Genomic DNA, 21,419 nt, shown 5'->3' with positions numbered 1-21,419 from the left:
TCCTGGAACCCAGGGCCTGAAGGGGACACATACAGCCCAGGGAGCCCATGAAGGCCACCGCACTGGTGGCCTGGTGCCTGGCACATGAGGGTGGGCACACCCCTTGTGGAGTCGTGTTGCTTTTTGTATGCTCGTGTGTGTGTGTGTGTGTGTGTGTGTGCGCGCGCACACACACCTATGTACCTCCAGGGCTTGAGAGGGTCTGAGGGTGAGGGGCCCAACTTCCCATCTGCCCTGACCCTGGTGTGGAGACCAAGGAGAAGGAGGCAGGGGCTGAGGGAGGTGCCCTGAGCTCCTTGGGGGCTGCTGGGGCAGGGGGCTCTGACTCCAGGGCCTGTCCCACTGGTCCCCCTGGCCGCCCCTTCTCCTTGGCTAGGGCCTCTTGTCATCTCCCCTTCCCCAGGGTTCCCCCAGCACCTGCCCAGTCGCACCTTCTCCATGTCTAGAACCTTGTCCTGCATCTCCCGCAGGGCCCCCAGGGTCTCGGTCTCCCGCAGCCGTGACTGCTCCAGCTCTGTCTCCAGGTGGGCCACAAAGTCCTCGGTGAGGCGCGGGTTATCCTGGGGGCGGGCAGAGGGCTGCGTTGGGCCCCAGGCTGTGGCCAGAGGGGGGCAGCCTTCCTGCCAGCCGGCTGTGGGCCCAGGCCTGGCCCCACCCCGTCCACCTCCAGGGCCGGGCTGTGGGTGGAGAGGGGGGTGAGGAGAAATTCCGGATCTGCCAGAGGGGCCGGATGCCATGGGGGCCCTGATGCTCTGTGTCTAGGGGTCCTGGGAACAGAGGGGACTTTCCATGGCCTCAGGATGCCATGGAAAGGGACACCAGTGACTGGTTCCCAGGATCACTGGGATGAGGACGGAGGGTGAGTTCTCCGGGGACCCCTTCCTGCTGTGTGGCCCGTGGCCTAACCACAGGGTGAGGGTAGCATGGGGCAGATGGGGAAAGAGTTTGCTGAGACTCCTTTCTTGGTCAGTGCCCAGGGGCTTCTCAAAGGTACCCTAGGAGTCCCAGGGGTGATGGGTGGGCCCAATAAAGAAGACCTGGCCGTGGGACTTCCCTGACGGTCCTGTGGTTAGGACTCCGCACTTCCACTGCAGGGGGCACAGGTTCGATCCCTGGTCGGGGAAATAGGATCCCGCATGCCGCGTGGCATGGCCAAAACAAAACAAACCTGGCCAGTGGGGGAGGGCAGCCCCTGGGGTCAGAGCGGGGCCTGCATCTTGCTGCCCGGGGAGCCTGGCAGGGCAGCTGCCACCCTCTTCCCCCACCTGTCTAGCTGCCCAGGTCTGCTCGCTGCCCTTGACCACTGGGGGTCTCTGAGGCCCATGGGTACCAGTGGCTCTCCCTTGGCTCAGATGGGCTCTGGGCCCCATGCCAACCTCTTGCCAGGCTGCACCTCCTCCAGGAGCCTCTGGAGACGGTGCTCAGGGGCTGCACTGGCACCTCCCGCACTCCCTCCCTCTGCCTGCAGCGGCCTCCCTGCCTCACCCAGCTCTGATCAGGCCCTAAAGGCCAGAGCTCAGAGGTGGCAGGTGAATGCCTCTCTGACTGGCCTGAGAGGGGGCATCATGCCATGGGTGGGGTTAGCCCAGCCTCAGTTTCCCCACTGGCCTGGCTGCTTCAGAGCCAGGTGGGGCTACAGCACTCGAAGTTGCGGGGCGGGAGGTGGATGCAGGTGAGCAACAACAGTGAAGTTCCACCCCCCTGGACCTGGGAGCGAAGAATCAGCTTGCACCCCTCAGGCCAGGTCTCCAGGCCTGGGTGAGGGGGCCCTCCTCAGCGAATGACCCTTCTGTCTCCACCCACTGTTTCTTGAGCACCCTGTGGTTTCTTCAAATCAGGGACCCCCCAAACACCCCTGCCCCCAGCTCACTGCCAGGCCCTGCTGGGTTCAGCCCTGGATCGCAGGGAGCCTACAGCATCCTTCCCTGCCCCTCTGGGACCTGCGCTGGGGCACGCATGCTGAGTTTGCAGGCTGCAGCTGCTGGTGGGTTGCCACATGAGGCAGGAAGCCTGCTGGGTACGGCTGGAGGAAAGTTCTGAAAGCCCTCTCTGGGAGAAGCGGACTCTGCAGTGTTCCAGCCCATGGGTCCTCCCACTACCCATCCGAAGTTCATGACCCCACAACAGACTTGGGCTGCCCCCTCACCCCCATCTCACCGGCTCAGACTGGTGGGCACAGGCCAGACCCTCTTCCGAGGGCAAAGTGCTGGGCGCTGGAAGGAGTTACCCTTTCCCTTGTCCCAGGTCCTGCCCTGCATGGCTGGCCCCGCTGGGGAAGCCCTGAAACTGAGTCCCCCTAAAGCTGAGCTCCCATGCCAAGCTTAGGATTAACCTCTCCATCCAAAACTTTACTGCCTTTCTGTGCCACCCCTCCCCCCATCAGGATTGGCAAGTTTCGAAGAAAACGGGGGATTGAAACCGAGCAGGACCCTGTGGGGCCTTCCCAAGTACAAAAACCCTTTGGTGTCCCCATTGCTTGTTTGTAGAAAAAGGCTTTAGTCTCCTAGGCCTTCCCTGAGTTCCAGAACGCAGCAAGCAGTTAATGAGGACAGCAGGTCACAGGACGCCTAGGTCCTCCTGAAGGGACACAGATATAACCATCTGACATGGATCTCTGAGCTGTTCTGCAGGAACTGGGACCCCCAGCCAGGTGGAGGATGGTGACTACATGCTGAACACAAGCACGCACCCCCGCCTGGTTGGAACCAGAAGGCTGATGACGGAGATTCCTGAAACATCACCCTGTTACCTCCACACCAACCAGCCAGAAGGAGGTCCATGAGCTGGTCATGCATCCTAGGACCCTCTCCCCCAACACCGTCTTTACAAACCCCTGCCTAAAAGCCATTGGGGACTTTATGGGTTCTTTTGAGCATGAGCTGCCTGTTCTCCTTGTTTGCAATAGATGCTTTACTTTCCTTCGCCACAATCCAGTGTTGGTAGATTGGCTTTGCTACATGTCAGGTGAGCGGACCCGGGTTTAGTTCGATAACAGCCCAACAGCCCTTCAGACCCTGGGGAGACACCAGGGCTGCCCCAAGGAATCACAGCCCCATCGGTGGAAGGAGGGGTCCCAGCAGGGACAGCTGGTTCCCAGGGGCTCTTGTGCTGAGGCTGGGGCCCGGGGAGGGTGACTGCCTTGCTCTCAGTGTGGAAGGCCAGACACCCTATTGGGGGGTGGGAAACGGAAAACACGGGATACCCCTGGGTGTGGGGCTGTTCGCTGCTGAGGATGGGGAAGAATCTGCACTCTGCTGTGGGTCCCCTGCCCCCCAGCAAGGAACAGGCGGGCCAGGGACTGAGGCAGGGCTGATTTGGAGCCATTTGCTCAAGAGCCCTGCAGGCAGCTGGGCATGGGGCGTGGCCTGGCCCTGGTGGCCCCGCCCACCCAGCCTGCTACCTGCTGCTCCTGCAATTGCCTGATGGTGCTCTGTGCCTTCTGCAGGTCCTGGGCCGCTGAGCTGCACTGCTGCCGCACCACTGCCAGCTCCCGCTTGATGACGTAATTCTCCTCAGCCTCCTGCGCTCGTGTCACCTGCCCCTGAGCACAGCGAGGACAGGGGGCCGTGACCCTCTGCTCACACCCCAGGCGAAGCCCAGAGAGGGTGGAGGTGGGGCGGAAGGGAGAGGGGTGAGGCCTCCCACACTCAGAGCCTGGGATGGGGCGCCCCACGGGGCCTGGGGATGGGGGGACCAGCAGGAACAGGACACTCTGGGAGGAACCTGGAGGAACACAGCCGCCTGGGGCCCAGGCTCTGGCTCTCAGCCTCTGTCCCAGGTGAGGAGAAAGAAGTCCTTATCCAGGGCACATGGCACAGCAGAGGCTGGGCTCTGCTGGTGACGCTGAGGATGTGGGGGTAGCCAAGGGCCCAGAGGCTGGCTCCTTAGAGCCAGGTCGGGGGGTGGGATACAGCTCTCGCGGGGCCTTCTCCAGTCCTGGAGCCCGGGACTTCCACCTGCCCAAGGCCCCCCCAGCCTCATCCCTTCAGCCCACCCAATTTAGGCCCCCCGTTCCAGGCTCAGAGCCACTAGGTAGTGGGCAGAAGCTTCCAGATAAAGCCATTCAAGATGAGGCAGCAGCAGAAGCAGGTGAGTGAAAGAAGATGGCAGGCCTTGCAGGTGGGAGCAGAGAAGAGCGTGAGGGGCCGGAAGGGGTGTGTGTGTGTGTGTGTGTGTGTGTGTGTGTGTGTGTGTGTGTGTGTGTGTATTGGGGAGGCTCAGCCGTGCACACACCAGGGCCTGTTGCTGATGCAGCCTCAGGGTCCCCGAGCCCTCCTGGGTCCCCACCTGTGTCCCCTGGAGGGAGGAAACCTGTGCATGTGCGTGTGGGTACACTCACAGATGCACCCACACGCACCACGCGTTCACACGCACGCCCCTCCCCCAGAGGGAAGCCTCTGTCTCCCGGGAGAAGCGGTCCCCAGTCACCCCCATGCGCAGCTCCAGGCCTGCCCCCCTCACCCCCCGGGGGATGGCAGCGGCCAGGGAAGAGGTGGTGTGGTGGTCATGTGTGGGGACCAGGAAGAAGTGGGAACGGGAGACGAAAAGCTACAGTACCTGGATTAGCCTATCAGCCAGAGCAGCGCTCTCCTACCCGGTGGAGGGGTTCCGAGCGACAGGGGGAAGAGGCAGAGCAGAAGGCGCGGGGACAGGAGAGAGGGAGAGACAGACAAGAACCACTTGTCACTAACGCAGTGGACTGTCTCTAGAAGCAGGGAGAGAGGAGTGAGACCAGAGAACCAGAGAACCAGCAGGAGAGGACCCAGAGGAAGACCAAAGCCAGAGCCAGCTCTGTCCTGGAGAGGGGTCTGCGTGTGAGTGGGGAGGGCGGTGCCACTCATGGGGGCCGCCAGGCGGGGGCCTCACTCATAAGTGAGGAGGTGCCGTCCGGGGAGGGGGCAGGGGAGGGAAGCACTGGGCCCGGTGGGTGCATTTTAATTTGGAGGCAAAGCAAGAATCGAGGCTTTGGGGCAAGGGCAACAAATTCCACCTACTCCGTGTGGTCAGTGGAGGGTCAAGCAAGACTGAGTGGGGAGCTGGAAATAGAGGATCCCCGTCTCTACTCCCATCTTTAAAAACAGGTTGGGGGCCAGGGTCAAGGCTATGGCAGCCCCTCAACAGTGCAAGGCCGCCCCCTTCTCCCCCACCCTGTCTCCTTTCTTTTGTCCGAGCAGCCCGCACCCAGGCAGCCCAGGAGGGCACCGGGCACAAATGGATTTCCGTGTTTGCAGTTAGCAGGGTTATAACTCAATCCCTCCTCAAGCAAAGTTTCGCCACAGTCCCAAATTTATACAGCGGCCCAAATCTCAATGAGGCTTGTGGTGGGGTCTCTGGGATTTACGCCACAGGCTTCGGTGGGGGTGGGGCGCGGCGCCCGGGGCAGGAGGCTGGCTGGCCCTCTGGCTGCTGGGTCCTGCTCGGGACTGGGAGGGTTCGGTGCCACAGGCTGGTGGCCACACCCCTCACCTTCTCCAGGGTCTCAATCCGCTGCTTGAGGAGCCGGTTCTCTGTCCGAAGCCTCTATGCGGGGAGAGGGGAGAGCACGTCAGAGCCCGCCGCCTGCTTCTGTACACACAGACGGCTGTCCCTGCAGGGCTAGGCCACCTCCCGGCAGGACAGCGCCAGTGTCTCTCGCTCTGGGTCAGTGATTCCAGAAACCAGTCAAGGCCAATTCCCGTTGGAATGGTCCACCAGGTGTTATTTTTAAAAACAAACTCTGGTTCAGTAAAAATAATGTGATCACTTTGATGGCTATGCAGTGTGTGTGCAGGGGGTGGGGGGCGTTGGGGGGGGTGGTCCCTCCTCCGGAGTCTGTTTCTACCCAACATTTGAGCCTGTCAAGGGCCAATGTGACGCCTCCCACAGGGCAAAGGCCTCTGTGTTTTGGGGGAAACTGCTCGCAGACAGGCCCCACCCCCTCACTGCTTCACTTGGAGCGCCAGGGTTGAATTCTCAGAGGACAAACTCAGAGTCTGGGTCCAGGGGAAGAGGTCTTGCTGAACACATGCTTCTTTCAGTTTGACAACTACATTTCTGCAACCCACTGAGAGCCAGCTGTACCCAAGAGTGGTCAGTTTCCCCCGGCTGGGGTTCTGGAGATGGTCTCCTTGCTTCCACCTTCCATCCTGTGCTGGTAGTCTTGGTTACATATTTGTGGTTTTAGGTTCCCTCACAGCCTTTTGGGAAGCAGGGGAGGTTCACATCTGCCTTGCACCTAGTTTCTAACTACGTACCCCTTAAGCAGTGGGTACAGAAATAGTTTTGATCGGCGGATTAGTGAGGGTCCTGCTTCCCTGTGGATCACACAGAACACTGCCTGGTTTCTACCGGGGAGAAACAGGCGATGGAAACACCCAGAGCACTCCCAGGAAGCAACTCTGGTCAGAGAGGATTGCAGACTTGACTGATGGGCAGGCACTGACTCATGTCATGGGAGGGGAAACTGAGTCAGAGGCAGGCAGTGTCTTGCCCGAGCCTCCCGGCTCGCTGGGGTCAGAGCTGTTGCCGGCACAGGTCTCTGTTGCTCATAGGGATCCAGAACCAGAGTCCTGACCCCTGACCCCTGGAATGTCTGCCCCCTTTCTGGCCTCAATGCATTGATGCCACAAGCTCAGCCATCCCTGGAAGAGCTGGATGTGCCGACCAACAACTCGCCTCTCTCCTCTTCCTCCCAAGGGAAAACCAGACAGGGAGTGAACAAGGACTATGGGGGCCTATGTACTAATCACACTATTAAATTTTTTTTTTCTTTTTTTTGCCATGCGGCATGCAGGATCTTAGTTCCCCAACCAGGGATTGAACCTGTGGCCCCTGCAGTGGGGGCGCAGTCTTAACCACTGGACTGCCGGGGAAGTCCCTTTTTTTCTGTATTTTTGATGTTTTGACATCCTGTGGCCTTGCTAATCCTGGAGGCACTGCCCCTCCCAGGGCTAGCTAATTCCTAGGGAGAGTAGACAACCTGCCTGCTAGCTTGCCTTCCACAGGCAAACCAGCCAATCCAGAGCCCTTGCCCTCACCCACCTCCCTTATCTAACTCTCGCACACCAAGCTAGTATTTCCCCTGCTCTCAATTGTTCCAGGACAGCTAGGGACCACCCCTATAGCCCAGAGCCTGGAAATTATTCAAACTAGCCAATCCTGAACTCTCTTGAACTTGCCTACCCTGCCTCGCCCATCCCTTCCTGTGGAAACCACAATAAGGGCTCTGGCCCATGCTTTTCTCCTTCTGCCTCCTGACCCACCCTGGTGCTTCCTCATGTGGCCCTGCGTGCAGAAGTGTGCCTCCTCCTGTAAGCAAAAAACTCTTCTTTTGAAGGCAGTTGTCTCTGTGTCTGTCACCTCACCATACCTGATTAAAACAAATCCCAGGTACATTTTTAAACAGGCGAAAGGTGAAAGGGCACAGGGCAGGGTCAGGGGAGAAGGCATCTGCCCTGCCCTTGGGGCACGCAGTCTCCTCTAGTGATAATATTCCAGGCTGGGAATGTGGTTTAAGGATCCGCTGTGTCCCTCCCTACTGCTGAGCCATCATGGTCACCATATGGCAGCAGGCCCTTGTCCGTGCATGAGCAAAACACACACACGTTTGGACTGGTGCATCAGTAAAGCTGCCATTCCTGAGAAAGGGAGATGCTTAAAAATTCAGGACACAAGACTATTTCTCAAAAACTTACAAACAGGGCCAGGACAATGATGCCCTTTTTCGCCACTCAGGTATGGGTGGCAGGTGACCTGGATTCTAATCTAGGTTCTGTCTCTGCCTTTCTAGAGGAGGTAGGGATGACGATGATGGTGGTGGTTAATAATAATAATTATTTGAACAGGAGAGCGTCATCCCTATTTTGCAGAAGGGAACACTTAGGCTCAGAGAGGTGAATTCACCTTCCTCGCAGGTCACACAGCTGCTCTGTAGGAGAGCTGGGATTTGAACTCTGGTCTGTGGAACTCCAGTCCCAGCCACTGTGGGACTGTGCCCCTGAAGAGGACAGAGCCAGGCTGTGCTGGTGTTTGTGTTTGTGTCTGTCCCCCACCTCCACTGGACTGGGGGCCCTCAGTCCTGCTGTGACTCTGACACACAGTGCTCACTAAACGCCTCTTGAGGGAATAACCAAAATCACGTCTGGAGGGATGACAGCAGAGGGAAGGAGATGGAGGGACGTCTGGGTTCAGAGGCTCTGCACACCCAGAAAACCCTCTACGATATTGTGATTTACAAGGAATATATACTTGGTCTTTGTCCCTGGTCCTGGCACAGGCTCCTAAAACCCTGGGAATTTCCTAAGTGAGGAGAGGAATAAATGTGTCTTTGTTATGTTAATGAGATGACTTTTGGAAAGCCCCACTCCCACCCACCCTAAGGATGGTGCTGCTTGCCAGGGGACCCAGTCCTGTGATGAGAGGGTTGGACCTTTCAGTCCCAGCCTGAGACCACCGGGAGGGGAAAGGGCTGGAGGTTGAATCTCAGTGGCCCTGTTCACCACCGTGTCCCCAGTGCTGGTGGGGGGGGGGTGCGGGCCTTGCTCCCATGCCGGCCTGGTGGTGAGTGAAAGGCAGGCCGAGGGACCACCTCTCAGAGCCTAAGGACCCCCTGCTGTGTGGCCCGCGCTGGGTGGGCTGCCCTCTAGCGGCCATCGAGGGGGCTCCCAAGGGCATATCCACCACCACCACCACCATCCCCCCCTTTCCCGCCAACACTGCCCAGGCCAACCGGGGACTCACTTTGATCTCGATCTGCTCCTCCATCTCCTTGCTCTTCATGGCTGCGTACTCCTTCTCCAGCCTGCAGAGGAAAGGGCCGACGTGCTCACTGTCCCACCCTCGGGGACCCCGCTTCTGCCAGCACCCTGGCCTCCTGGTACTGACCTCTTCATCTTCTTGGGGTTGTACTTGACCTGGTAAGCCTTGAGGATCAGCTTGTCCGGGCAGCTGTCGAACTGATGGGGGATTACCCTCTGGAAGTACTGTGGGGACACGGGCGGTCACGGACACACGGGCCCTGACCACCTGGGGCCACCTGAGCCCCTGTGGCACCCTGCTCCCCTGGAGGAGGGCCTGGGTACACCAGGAGGGATGGCCAGAGCCGGTCGGCCTGGGCCCTCGCCATCACCTGGCCTGTTGTGTGGGTTGAGTGAGTGAGTGTGAGAAGCAGGAATCATGAGAAGGAGCTGCCTGCGGCCAGGACCTCTGTGTGCAGGGAAAGCGGCTTCGGGAGCTCCTGAGGGCGAAGGCCAGGTGTGGGTGTGGGTGGGGTCCGAGCACAGAAGACCTTCACGGAGGAAGGGGGAGACATGCCGCTGCCCCAGGGGCAGTGAGAGGAGACGGAAGAGGCCGAAGGATCGGGGTGGTGTGGAGGAAGCCAGAGGGAGGGCCCCTCAGTGGTCTGCCTGCTCGCCTGGGGCCCCGGGAACCTCCGCAAAGAGTTAAGTGCAAGCTGCCGGGTGGACACAGCTTGCTGAAGTTCGGGGCCAGGCTGGCTCCCGCGCCCTAGCCCAGCTGGCCCCTCTGGCAGCTGCGGACAATGGATGCCCGTGTTCGTGGACACAACTGTGGCCTTTGTGCATTCTTCCCTGAAGCACCAGCTGGAGGACGCTGGGAGGGGGCGGGGGCCTGCATGATGCGGACATGGCGGTGAGATGCAGGCTGGCCTCTTCTCAGCAGGCAGGGCAGCTGGGGTAGGCTGTGGTGAGGCAGGGCGAGAGTCTGCCCCAGACCCCTCACTCCCTCCTGTGCCCTCGCCCGGCCTGGTTGCTGGGGCCAAAACCACACCCAAGGTCTCCTGGTTTGGCCAGTATTACTATTTGCCATGTTAGGCTCTGGGGACACAGAGCTGGGGGCAGGTGAAGCGGGGGGACTCCCAGGGCTCGGCCTGGGCCTTCCTCTCTCCCTGCTGCCAGGCTGCTGGCCCTGGGATGTGTCTGGCAGAGCCTGGGGCTCCTCAGGCACCCCCCCACCCCGGTCCTCCATGGAGACCTGGGGGGGCGCAGAGGTGATGGGAAAGGATCAGGGCGCTCAGGAAGTCCAGGGCCTCCCCATCTCTCAGAAGGGCTCCACCTGCCCAGGTGCCCCTGCTGGGGGGCAAGCCTGCCCGCCCTGGCCCTCCTGGCCCACCTGGGACATCCCCTCCATGTCCAGCTGCATCAGCTCCATCTGGTTCACCTGCAGCAGGGCAAGGCCCACCCGGAACACGATCTCCAGGCCCTGCGAAGGAGGCGGGGGTAGTGCATCTCTGGTCATGCTCTCCTGGGAGCCCTCCGACCCCTCCCTGAGCCCTGCAATCGTTTCCACTCCATCCAGAGTGACCAGGAGAGGAAGGGGCATGTGGTCCTCACCTCGTACATGAAGATGTCAAAGACACGCGTGGCGACGGGCAGTGGGAAGGTGGTCAGGAAGAGCGTGAGGAACCAGGAGGAGGCATACATGGACGTGTGGAAGCTCTGGGAGCGGAAGTGGGTGTTCAGGTCCGGGAGCTGCTCCTGGGGTGGGGGGAGGAGGCCAGGCGCCATGAGGAGGGTGTTGGGCACAGCTGTCGGCACCACAGGCTCCCTCCACCCGGAAGTGCTAGGCCTCAGTGCCTGCACCTCCAGGGAGCCTTCCTTGACCTGCCCTGGGCAGCACCCTGCACTGTCTCTGGGTGGGGTGGCAGTACCCCAGAGCTCTGAGTAGCACTAGAAGGGGACATGGACAGGGATGGCAGGAGGCCCAGCTGCCCGTGGGACGCTCACCACCGCCTCCCACAATGCTCTGTGCTTTGCGCCCAGCAACGCTCAAGGGATGCCTGCCTGACTGGTCTGAACTTCAGACTGCTGGAAAGCGACAGAAACTGGGGGAACTGAGGCTGGAGAAGGCGGTAGGACCCCCTGGAGGTCCTTCACTGGGAGAACACACCCTCGGGCTGTCCCCCGGCCTGCCCTGGGCTTCCTGACTCAGGAGCTCTCTGGTGGCGGCCAGCTCCTTCACCACGGGAGCTCTCAGCTCCCCAGCCTGGGGTGGGATTGCTCCTTCTCTGTGGCCCTGGAACACCTGCTAGCTGGCACTACTGGTCCCCTTGACCGACAGCACCTCTCCATCCTCTGGGCCTGAGGAAGGGGGCTTTCACTACTGGGTGCGTCCTGCCCACTGTGGCAGAGCAGGCGTGTGTGTGTGTGTGTGTGTGTGTGTGTGTGTGTGTACACACATATACCGGCTCTCTCTGCCAGCCAGGAGCGGGCCCTGTGGGGCTGCTATTTATAAACAGAGGCGGCTGCGCTTCTCCAGTAATCAGCAAAGGCAGGCAGACGACACCTTCCCTCCTTCTGCCACACCAGGGAGCAGACAGGAGGGTGCCGTGTGTGTGTGTCTGAGCCAGGCTGACCCCTCCACCCTGGCCGTAATGGCTCTGGGAGCCCCGAGCTCTGAGGAGCCCCCACTGGAAAGGGCTGGCCCCTACCTGGTCCCTCAAAGCATCCTTCAGGGCAGTGCTTTATGGCACCTTGGGGAGTAGAGCCCCTCTCTGAGCTGGAACGTCTGGATGTGATTTCTCAGGCGTGGAATTTTCAGTCAAAGAGACTCGCCGGGACGGCCGACGTTAGCACCCGTAGGTGTGGGCTGGTGGAGGGGAGGGGGCAGGCGGGACCGCCCCTGGGCCCACTCACCTGTAGCATGTACTCGAACTGGTAGATGCAGAGCCCCAGCTCTGCCATGCTGGGCTTGAAGAGCTCCCGCAGGCGGTACTCCTGCATCAGCCGCACGAACACACAGAAGGCCTCCTCCTCGGGCATCTGGGGGTGGGCGGGCAGGGGGCTGTGAGTGGGGGTGGGGGGGCGGGGGCGCCCACTGCTCTTCTTATGGCTTCGCTTGTCTCTGCTCCATTTACTTTTATTGAACGTGGACAGTGCCGGGCTGCCCGGACCCACACAGCAAACCTCTCTGGTAAATATCATCACCCTGTTTCAATGACAGGAAGCCTCCTGAGGCTGAAGTCACCTGCCCAAGGCCTCCTGGCAGGAAACAGTGGAGCTGGGACTTGAACCCCAGGTCTGGCCACCTCCAGAGCCCACGGTAGAGGCATCCTCTGGTCCATTCCCAGCCATCTCCATTCTCCCCCTCCTAAGCCTGCTGGATTCTCTGGAGGAAACCCCGAGCCCCATAAACATAACACTGGCTGACCTAAGCCTGAATGTCCCACCCAACCCTGAGGGGTGACTGAGTAGGACGGCGTACCCCTCCCTCCAATCTTAGGAAGGGATAGGGGACAGAACAGGTGGCCAACCTTCTGTGCTCACCCCCTGGGGGCCTGGCTGGGAGACTGTCAGAGGTCACAGGTGGACACGGAGGTTCTGACCTAGGAGGACACCTGATGGAGGGAACACTCTCCTTTTGTCTACCTCCTGGGGGCAGACAGAGCCGGGATGGGCCGGGCCCAGGCCACCTACCTGCATGAGGAGCAGGCCCACGATGAAGGCGCTGCCCTGGCAGTAGCCCACCTCCCGGTCCACCAGGGAGTAGGCCTGCGAGGGAACACATGCGAGTCAGGGCAGGGTCCTGCCAGGCCTGATGACCGCAGCGGTTCTCCGTGGGGCCAGGGGGCCTCACCTTCATGACGTTGAAGAGCACTTCCTGGCCCAGGCTGTCCTGGCCCTTGAAGAACTCGTGCTCTGGGTAGGTGCGGGCAATGTCCCTGCGGATCAGCTTCTCGCAAGGTGAGGACATCTTGAGCAGCTCCGAGTACTGGTTCTTGACTGGCATGTCCGTGGCGCTGCACAGGAGCTGCCACACGATGGCCCGGAAATGGTGTGGGATGCCCTTGCGGATCAGCTCCTGGCGACAGGGTCAGAGTGGGGGTGGGGGGTCGGGGGGTGGGATCGGGAGGCTGGGCTGGACCCCATCCCAGAGCAGCCTCCCCATGGCCGCCCAGCCCGGCCTCCACCCACGCCTCACCCGGGGCCCAGAGCTCGGCCGAGCCACTGCACGGCACGCGGCGTCCATGAGGCTGAATGTGCTGCCCCAGCCCATCACGGAACTCACGGGCGGGAAGCAGGAGGGTGCCTGGGGTGCCAGCCCTGATCTCCACACCCATCCCCCCGGCCCTGGCAAGGCACCCCGAAAGTGCCCACACACCTACAGTCCTGCCCTTTGCTCGTGCTGGGGCCCCTGGCAGACGTTCCCCACCCCCCGGCCGCCTGGCCAGCCCCGCCGCCTGGGCCACCTTGAGCAGCTTCTCCTTCCTGCGCCGCCACTCCTCCCACTCGTTGGCGATCCGGCCCCACAGGATCCATGTGTCCTCCTCCAGGTGGCTCAGGTTGGAGGAGGCTGAGGAGCTGGACACCAGCGAGGAGCCGCTGTTCCGCCGGGAGCCATTCATGGAGCGCATGGACTTGGAGTCGGCTTCCAGGAGCCTGGGTATGGCAGGGGGGGAGGGTGGAGGCTGCAGGAGCTTCCCACCCTGGCCCCTGGGTCCCAAAGAGCCTGGCCCCCCCTCCCTGGGGTCCCAGAGGATACCAGGGATTGGGTCTAAGTTGTTTTTCCTGAGCGGCACTTGCTGAGTGACTTTCGCCAGTGCCCTAACCTCTCTGAGCCCTGGTCCTGATCCCGGGAGCCCTGGAGAGGCTGCCATTCATGTGTCCCATTCTGTGCCCGGCCCTGGGCTGAGAAGCATGGGGAGTAGCTCATTTAGTCTTGTACCAATCCTGTGGGGCGGGTTTTGTAAAGATTTGTTTACAGACGAGGTACAGAGAGGGTGAGATGCTGGCTGGGGGCACCCAACTAGCAAGGGGTTGCATGAACCACCTATTTCTGAGGCTTTGACATCTGGGGCCTCCCTGACGCAGGAGGGACTGCCCCTCCCAGGCCTAGCAGATTCCTAGAGATAATTAACGACTTGCCTGCTAGTGCACTTTTCATATGCAAACCAACCAACCCAGAACGCACGAACCACCCACCTCTGTTAGGCTCTTGCACTCAGGGCCACTATCCCTCTGCCCTAATCACCCCAGGGCCGGGTACTAGACAAATAGGCCCAGCCCCTATGCCCCCAGCTTGCTGAAGGTATTCAGACTAGCCAGTCCTAAGCCTGATTACATTGCCTCACCATTCCTTCTGGCAGAAACCACAATAAAGGCTCTTGCCCACATTTTTCTCATTCCCTCTGCCTCCTGACTGACCCTGGTACTTCCCCGGGTGGCCCTGCATGGTGCATGGTGTGTTGTGCCCCTCATCTTGGAATCTGTGCGTAACAAACTGTGGGTTTTTTTTTTTTTTTGGCCATGCCACGCGCCATGTGGGATCTTAGTTCCCTGACCAGGGATCGAACCCGTGCCCCCTGCAGTGGAAGCATGGAGTCTTAACCACTGGACCACCAGGGAATTCCCCAAACTGTCTTTTTAATGGCAGTCATCTCCTGATCTGCTGGCCTCGCCATACTGGCATAATAATAAAACCTACACTTTAAAACAGGGGGTGGGCCAGAGGAGAAGTGGGAAGGGCCAACACCAGAGTCAGAGGATTTACTCTTCCCTTCAACAAAGGCTAGAGAAGTGAAGGCCAGGTCCACTGGGCCCCCTGATACTGTGGCCTCCTCATCTGAATCGGAGAACCGTCTGGTGGGAGGTGACGGCAAACATCCTTGTCAAGCCTCTGTTGGAGCTGTCACTTGGCCCAGGGCCAGGTCTAGCTCTGAGTGTGAGGTGGCACCAGCAACTTCTGTTTGGGGCCCAGGCTATACCCCTGGGGCCTCTCCCTTTCCCTCAGGTCCCAACTCACCTGTTCTGCTCTTCGAGTTTGGCCAGTAGCTCTAGCTCATCGGGGCTGAGGTTCTCGGAGTCAGAGGTGGGGGAGCAGGTGGGGGCCGACAAGGCCTCCTGGGACGAGGAGTCGGGGCTCAGAGTGGGGCTCGCCATGGTGGGCAGGCTCCTCAGCTGCGAGCAGGGCCAGGTCACAGCTCTGTCTGGGGACCAGAAACGTGTGGTCAGCTTTGGGCAGGGTGCCCACCCTGTCCTGCCGGCTCTGGACCAGTGAGCCTGCTGGTCACCCAGAGACATTTCCTCGCCCCGGGCTTCCCATCTCTGGTCTGTCCACTTGGTCACTCCTCATCCCCATGCACCCCAGTCTAGCTGACGGCCTGGCCGGCTCCTTCTGCCCCGGGGGCTGGCTACTGGGATCCCTGCCTTTGTAGTCCAGCGCCTGGATGGAATCAGGAGGGCAACGGCCAGCGCCTGAGCTGTCCTGCTGTCCCTGCGCATGAACACCAAGTCTCAGCTGACACCCTTGAGTCTTCAGCAGGGCCAGGGGCCAAGGCTCCCCATCACACTCAGGGTCCCTGCTGCAACCTTGGGGGTGCCGATGCCCCTGCTTTGGTGGCTGTTCCTGACAGCTTTGGTCCCTGTCCCCAGCTGTGGCCTGTCCTGGGAGCCCTGCCTCAGCATCTGACCCTCCCTGTCTCATCAACCAAAGTGGGCTGCTGGCACAGCCAGAAGCAATTATTCTCTACTGTTAATTGTCTGGTGCTGCCAATGGCCAGAAGAGTCAACTCCCCTTGGGCTGGGAAGCCAGGGACATGTCAAAGTGCTAGGAATCTGTGCTCTGATGGCGTCAGAGTGAGAGCTACAGGCTCTGATCAGTATCCTGCTCTTGGCCTGTCATGTGCCAGGTGGGTGCCGGCCCATCTCTCCTACTCCTCCTGGGGATGGTCCAGCCCCACCCTCCTGGGAGCCTCAGGGACACTGGCTCCAGCTCAGCACTGTGCCGAAAGCAAAGGCTCTGGTCTCAAATGGAACAGCGTCTGAAGTGTGGCTCTCCTTGGACCTCACCTGACCTGGCTCTGACAGCTCAGCCACAGAGGGGCCCTCGCCCAGTTCCTGGAGAGGGGGCATCTGGTCTCCAGGCAGCAGGAGGACAGTCACAGGACAAAAGCAGCCCATTTTGCACCTGTCTGGCACCCTCAGGTCACTGAGCACCTCCCCACAGCCCAAGCTCAGCCCCCAACCAGCACCTGAGGGTCCACAGGTCAGCTGGACTTGATCCTGGCCATGCACTTGATTCTAGTCTCCTTCCCTTGTGCTCCCCTGTCAAGGGGCAGGGGGCACCATTTTTCTTTCACCTCATGGGGGGCTCATAACCCTCCCACCCCAGGACTCTGTGGCTCCCCAAGGCTACTGGTTCTGCTTCTGGCCCCTGAGGGCCCCCCGAGTTTGTCAGGCACTGAGGGCTCTAGCTTTTGGTGAGTGGTACAAACTCTAGACGATGGCTCCCATCAGAAGCAGAAGACCTTTTCCTCCTGTTGCCCAGCTGGCCAGGGACAACCTGCCCCAAAGACCAAGCCACGGTGTGCCACCAAGCCAGGAGTTAATCATTCCTGAGAGAGGGACAGTGGGGGCCACTCTGGGGCGTCCCGCAAAGTCTGTGGCTGGTCTGGGGCGGAGACGGGCCATGGACAAGGAGTGCTGACTTGGAAGGATCTCTCTGGGCAGGGAGAGGCTGGGAAGGCTGCGTGGGTTTCCCAACTTCAGAGCTGGGAGAGGGGAGTAGGTGGTGGAGGCGAGGATTGGAGCCCCATAAGCACAGCTGGATTTGGGGAGTAGTGGGGGCCTCAGAGACAAAGACCACACGTGGCCAGGGCTGGGGCTGGGGTCCACTGTCTCTGTGCTGAGCCCAGGGGACCCCAGCCTCAGAAGCACATTGCCTTCCCCCGCCAACCCCAACCCTGGCCTGCAAAGAGCCCAAGAGAATGGTTCAGCTCTGGGTTTCCGATTAAAAGAAACTACTAGGGCAATCCACTAGCAGAGTTTGCTCAGATACTTATCACAAATTAATGTGTATTTCATACAAGAAATAAAATGTATTCAATACCCAGGGCTTAAATTTGCAGTCTGAGAGGCAGAAGCTTCTGGTCCCTCAGGAACTTTCTCTTGACTCATCCCCATACTCTCTAAATGCTGCGCAGCCCCAGAAGCCATCCTCCTGATGCACGCACAGAGACACATACTCCTTCACACTCACACACTCACACTTACCCACAACCTCACACCCCACACACTCAGATACATCCACACACACACACTTACCCACAACCTCACACCCCACACACTCAGATACATTCACACTCACAAACCACCTCACACACAGTCTTGCATGCACATGCACACACGCTCTGACATACACTCACACACAGTCGCAGACCTACGCGCTCAGATACACAATCACACACTATTTCACACCCACACACCCCTTTGACCATACGTGCACATGTACACACACACACGCACGCTTCCTGCACTGACCAGGTCTCGCCACACCTGGAACCGAGTACATACGGATGGACATGGGCTCACTGCCCTCCTAGCTCTGTGAGCAGCCCTGTCCCTTCTCCAGAGCGCCCGGACTCTTACTGCCTCAGTCCCTCCTTCCCTGGCGCTTACTGGGGGTCATCTGAGGGCAAGGTACTGTTCTAAGGACAGGGATGTGGAGTGGAACGAGGCGAATGAGCCCCCATCTCCCAGGGCACGCGGCCGCCCTACCCTTGCTGGATGGGCACAGAGACGCAGAGACAAGCCAGGTCCCCTCGAGTGCTGAGGGGCCACTGGCCTCTGAGATCCACACACAGGCCCTCCAGGTCTGGGGTCCCAGCCTCTCAACGGCCCCATTTGAATGCCCTTTGTTTCTGCTTCACTGCAGCCACCCGAAGGGGGTTCCTGGCTCCTGCGGAGTGGGCAGTGGGCCACCTAATGCCGTCCCTGCTGGCACCACCGCCCGCCACGCCCTTATAAGGTGGCCCATGGCTTCGGAAGCTCAGTCAAGCCAGAGGGGTGGGAGAAGACTGCCGGTGAGCTGGGGGTGGGGTCGGGGGGCAGAAAGGTCCAGATGCTGGGGACCCTCCACCTCCCGTTTCCTCTCCCTCGCAGGGGCGTTTGGACACTGCCAGTCATGCTTCCTCCTTCTTGAAGTACTCTCCCATCTAGTTTCCAAGAGGCCAGGGTCCTGAGGCTCCTCCTGCCTCGGCCCAGCCTGGCACCCCTTCCTCCACAGGCCCTGCTTTGGTCCTTATCCCTTCATGCCCTCGGTGAGTTCACTTTCAGGACTTAAATGACCAGATACATGTCGGTGATTGTGACACCCTCGTCCGCAGCTTTTCCTTTCTCCTGAGCACCAGCCAAGATTGCCAGCTGGCTCCAGAATGGCTCAATCAGATCCACCACCGGGGTAGGAATCACGACTGTCTGGGTCCCTGCTACTTCTGCAACCTGCACTGAGCCTGGTACAACCTGAGAGTTGAGAAATATTGGAGGAATAGAACCTGCCTGCCCACCCACCAGTATTTCCTTAGTGCCAGTCAGGTCCTGGGCACCATGATGAGGGCTGAACACTGCTGGGCAAAGACAGAAGCAGCCCCTGCACGCCCAGAGCATACAGGGGTGGGGGGCAGGCAGAGACCAAGAGATGATCACCTGTGCTTTCTATTACAGATTGAGAGAAACGCATGGAATAAAAGATGAGGTAGAGTGGAAAACAGTCTGGCAGTTCCTCAAAAAGGTAGACAAAGAATTGCCAATATGACCCAGCAATTCCGCTTCTAGGTTATCTACCTGAGAATATGGAAAACGTACATTCACAGGAAAACCTGTACACAATTCTTTTTTTAATTCTTTTCCTGGCCGGGCCGCACGGCACGTGGGATCTTAGTTCCTCAACCAGGGATAGAACCAGCGCGCCCTGCATTGGAAGCATGGAGTCTTAACCACTGGACCTGCAGGGAAGTCCCACCTGTACATGATGGTTCATAGCAGCACGATTCACAATAGCCAGAAAGTGGAAGCAACCCAGATGTCGATGGATGAATGGATAAATGAAATGTGGTCCATCCAGACAATGGAATGGTATTCAACCATCAAAAAGAAGGAAACTGATTTTTTTCGGTGAACTCTTTCCTGGCAAACCACCCTGCCCCCGACCACCTCCAGGGTTCTGGCTCACTTCTCTCCCCTCTCCCCAAAAATACCTACCGCTATACCCCAGCCCAAGGCACATTCTATGGCAATTCCTACCATACACACCTGCCTGCCCTACTGGGTCATGAACCTTCTGGGGGCAAAGGCCTATCTTCTTAATTTTCTACTCCAAGTCCCTAATGCAGCATCTGGCCAATAGCAGGTGCTCAATCAATGTCTGCTGGATGAAGGAAGAGAAAAACCCCTGTGCTGCTCAGCCAGGTGATCAAGGTCAACACCATCAGTGATAAGTCATGTTGAGAGCATGTGCACTTGATACGCTGACCTGAGAAGGGCACTTCATCTCTGGGCCTTTCTCCCCAAGACTATGAGAAAAACATGTGACCAATCCAGATCAGGAGACACTTTAGAAAGTCCCTGACTAGTCCTCCTCAAAACTGTCAGTCATCAAAAACAAGGAAAGCCTAAGAAAACTGTCCCAGATAAGAGGAGCCTCAGGAGACTTGACAAAATGTCCTACGGGATCCAGGAAGGGGCCCTGGGAAAGAAAAAGGAAATTAGGGAAAAACTAAGGAGATCTGCATAAAGTATGGACTTTAGTTAATAATAATGTATCAATATTGGTCCATTAATTATAACAAACTTACCAGATGATGTTACTAATATGGGGAAACTGGCTGTGAGTGTGGGGTCTGTGGGAATGTTTTGTACTATCTTCTCAATTTTTCTTTTTTTTTTTAAGAAATGATGAGAGATTACATCTATTTATTTATTTTTGGCTGCATTGGGTCTTCGTTGCTATGCGTGGGCTTTCTTTAGTTGCGGCGAGCGGGGGCTACCCTTCATGGCGGTGTGCAGGCCTCTCATTGGGGTGGCTTTTCTTGCTGCAGAGACCAGGTTCTTGGCACGCAGGCTCAGTAGTTGTGGCTCGCAGGCTCAGTAGTTGTGAAGCATAGGCTTAGTTGCTCTGTGGCATGTGGGATCTTCCTGGACCAAGGCTTGAACCTGTGTCCCCTACACTGGCAGGCAGATTCTTAACCACTGCGCCACCAGGGAAGTCCTGATCTTCTCAATTTTTCTGTAAAGCTAAAACTGTTTTGAAAACTAAAGTCTATTTTTAAAATTAAAAAAAAAAAGATTCTGTACCAGGGTAGACAGAAAAGTAAAGGACAGTTTTATAACATGTGAGAGGTGCCCTAGCGAGTAGAGAGTTGCTCACTGGGTCTCCTGACGAGGCCGTAGAGGAAGAAAGGTTTGCATTTGGATTTCTTTTCTCTTTCTTTTTCTTTTTTTCTTTAAGTACTGACCAAAGTATTTTTAAAAAATCATTTCATTTTCACTGAGCGGCTTGCAGGATCTTAGTTCCCCGACCAGGGACTGAACCCGCGCCCTCAGCAGTGAAAGTGCAGAGTCCTAACCACTGGACCATCAGGGAATTCCCTGCACTTGGATTTCTGACTCCAGAGCCTTTGCCCCAAGTTGATCAGCTGAGCTGTCACTCTGCATTCAATGACTTTAGAAACAACCTATGTAAAACACTGAATGCAGTGAGCGCTCAGTAAACGACTTACTCTTTTTCAACAGGGAGAGTGAGTGAGTGTGTGTGTGCCATCTTTCAGAGGCAGGCAGAAGACCCCAAGACTCCTTTAATTTTGCTTTCCTACCTACCCCGCCTCCATACCTCACCCCCTACCAGCCCAGCTCCTGATCCTCTACCTCTAATGATTATGGGGACCCAGAGTCATTTCTAAATCTGAAGCCTTGAAAGATGCCACGTGACCCCATCTGCCCAGACAATCAGCTGGGCCACTCAGACCACCCCGACTCCTGGGGAGACGGCCTGACATCTCCGGGTCTTTTCCTTGGCCATGGGGTGGGCATTTGATGGGCGAGCTGCCCCTCAGGTAACAAGAACGGCTGCTGGAATTCAGCAGTCACTGCCGGCCCTCCTCTTGTCCCCAGTTCTAGCCGCTCCTCCGTGCCACTCGTGATGTTTCCACATCCATGTACCTTCCTCCATGGCTGTATGTGTGGATAAATGATCCCAGATCTCTTGGCCTCCCGGGAGGACTTCAGGGCCAGCAGCCTGGGTTCAAATCCCTCCTCACCTACTTTTCTATCTTTCTGATCTGGGTACAATGTGCTTTGTCTCAGTTTCCTCATCTGAAAACAGGGCTGATGATAGTACCGACCTCACAGGTTTTGTTGGGAGGAGTAGATGAGCTAAAGCCTGTCAAGTACTTAGTTCAGGAGCTGGCCCATGATATTTATCTCCCCCTGGGTGGAAAGTTCCCTGAGGGCAGGGGCTGGCTAGCCCACTAGTGGATCCCCAGAGTCTAGTGTACCATTAGGCATCTGGTATTTGTGGACTGAATAAACAAACTTCCCCTCCTCAGCAGGCCCACCCCTTATGTGGCGGCCCTGTTTAAATATTAAACGCAATAAAACTAAAATCATTGTTATTGGTAGTAACAGCAGCAGCAGCAAGTACCTTCAGGCTAA

The 21,419-nt window shown here is 58.3% G+C and overlaps 1 protein-coding gene across 1 annotated transcript in view; it reads right to left on the bottom strand.

The window, feature by feature from the left end:
• EVI5L (ecotropic viral integration site 5 like) overlaps nucleotides 1–21,419 on the bottom strand; it is a 28,614-nt gene that overhangs the window by 2,484 nt on the left and 4,711 nt on the right. The window contains exons 2-14 of the mRNA XM_082836266.1: nucleotides 14,737–14,920; nucleotides 13,184–13,373; nucleotides 12,571–12,795; nucleotides 12,411–12,485; nucleotides 11,631–11,756; nucleotides 10,329–10,472; nucleotides 10,108–10,197; nucleotides 8,863–8,960; nucleotides 8,719–8,779; nucleotides 5,467–5,520; nucleotides 4,558–4,590; nucleotides 3,401–3,541; nucleotides 432–560 (exon numbers count right to left, since the gene is read on the bottom strand). Of these exons, the coding sequence (XP_082692392.1) occupies nucleotides 432–560; nucleotides 3,401–3,541; nucleotides 4,558–4,590; nucleotides 5,467–5,520; nucleotides 8,719–8,779; nucleotides 8,863–8,960; nucleotides 10,108–10,197; nucleotides 10,329–10,472; nucleotides 11,631–11,756; nucleotides 12,411–12,485; nucleotides 12,571–12,795; nucleotides 13,184–13,373; nucleotides 14,737–14,873 (1,503 nt within the window). The 5' untranslated portion in view covers nucleotides 14,874–14,920. The remainder of the gene's footprint in view (nucleotides 1–431; nucleotides 561–3,400; nucleotides 3,542–4,557; nucleotides 4,591–5,466; nucleotides 5,521–8,718; nucleotides 8,780–8,862; nucleotides 8,961–10,107; nucleotides 10,198–10,328; nucleotides 10,473–11,630; nucleotides 11,757–12,410; nucleotides 12,486–12,570; nucleotides 12,796–13,183; nucleotides 13,374–14,736; nucleotides 14,921–21,419) is intronic.

This window comes from Leucopleurus acutus (assembly GCF_964270905.1).
Source record: "Leucopleurus acutus genome assembly, chromosome: 3".
NCBI lineage: Eukaryota > Metazoa > Chordata > Mammalia > Artiodactyla > Delphinidae > Leucopleurus > Leucopleurus acutus.
This window is presented reverse-complemented; position numbering and strand designations above follow the sequence as displayed.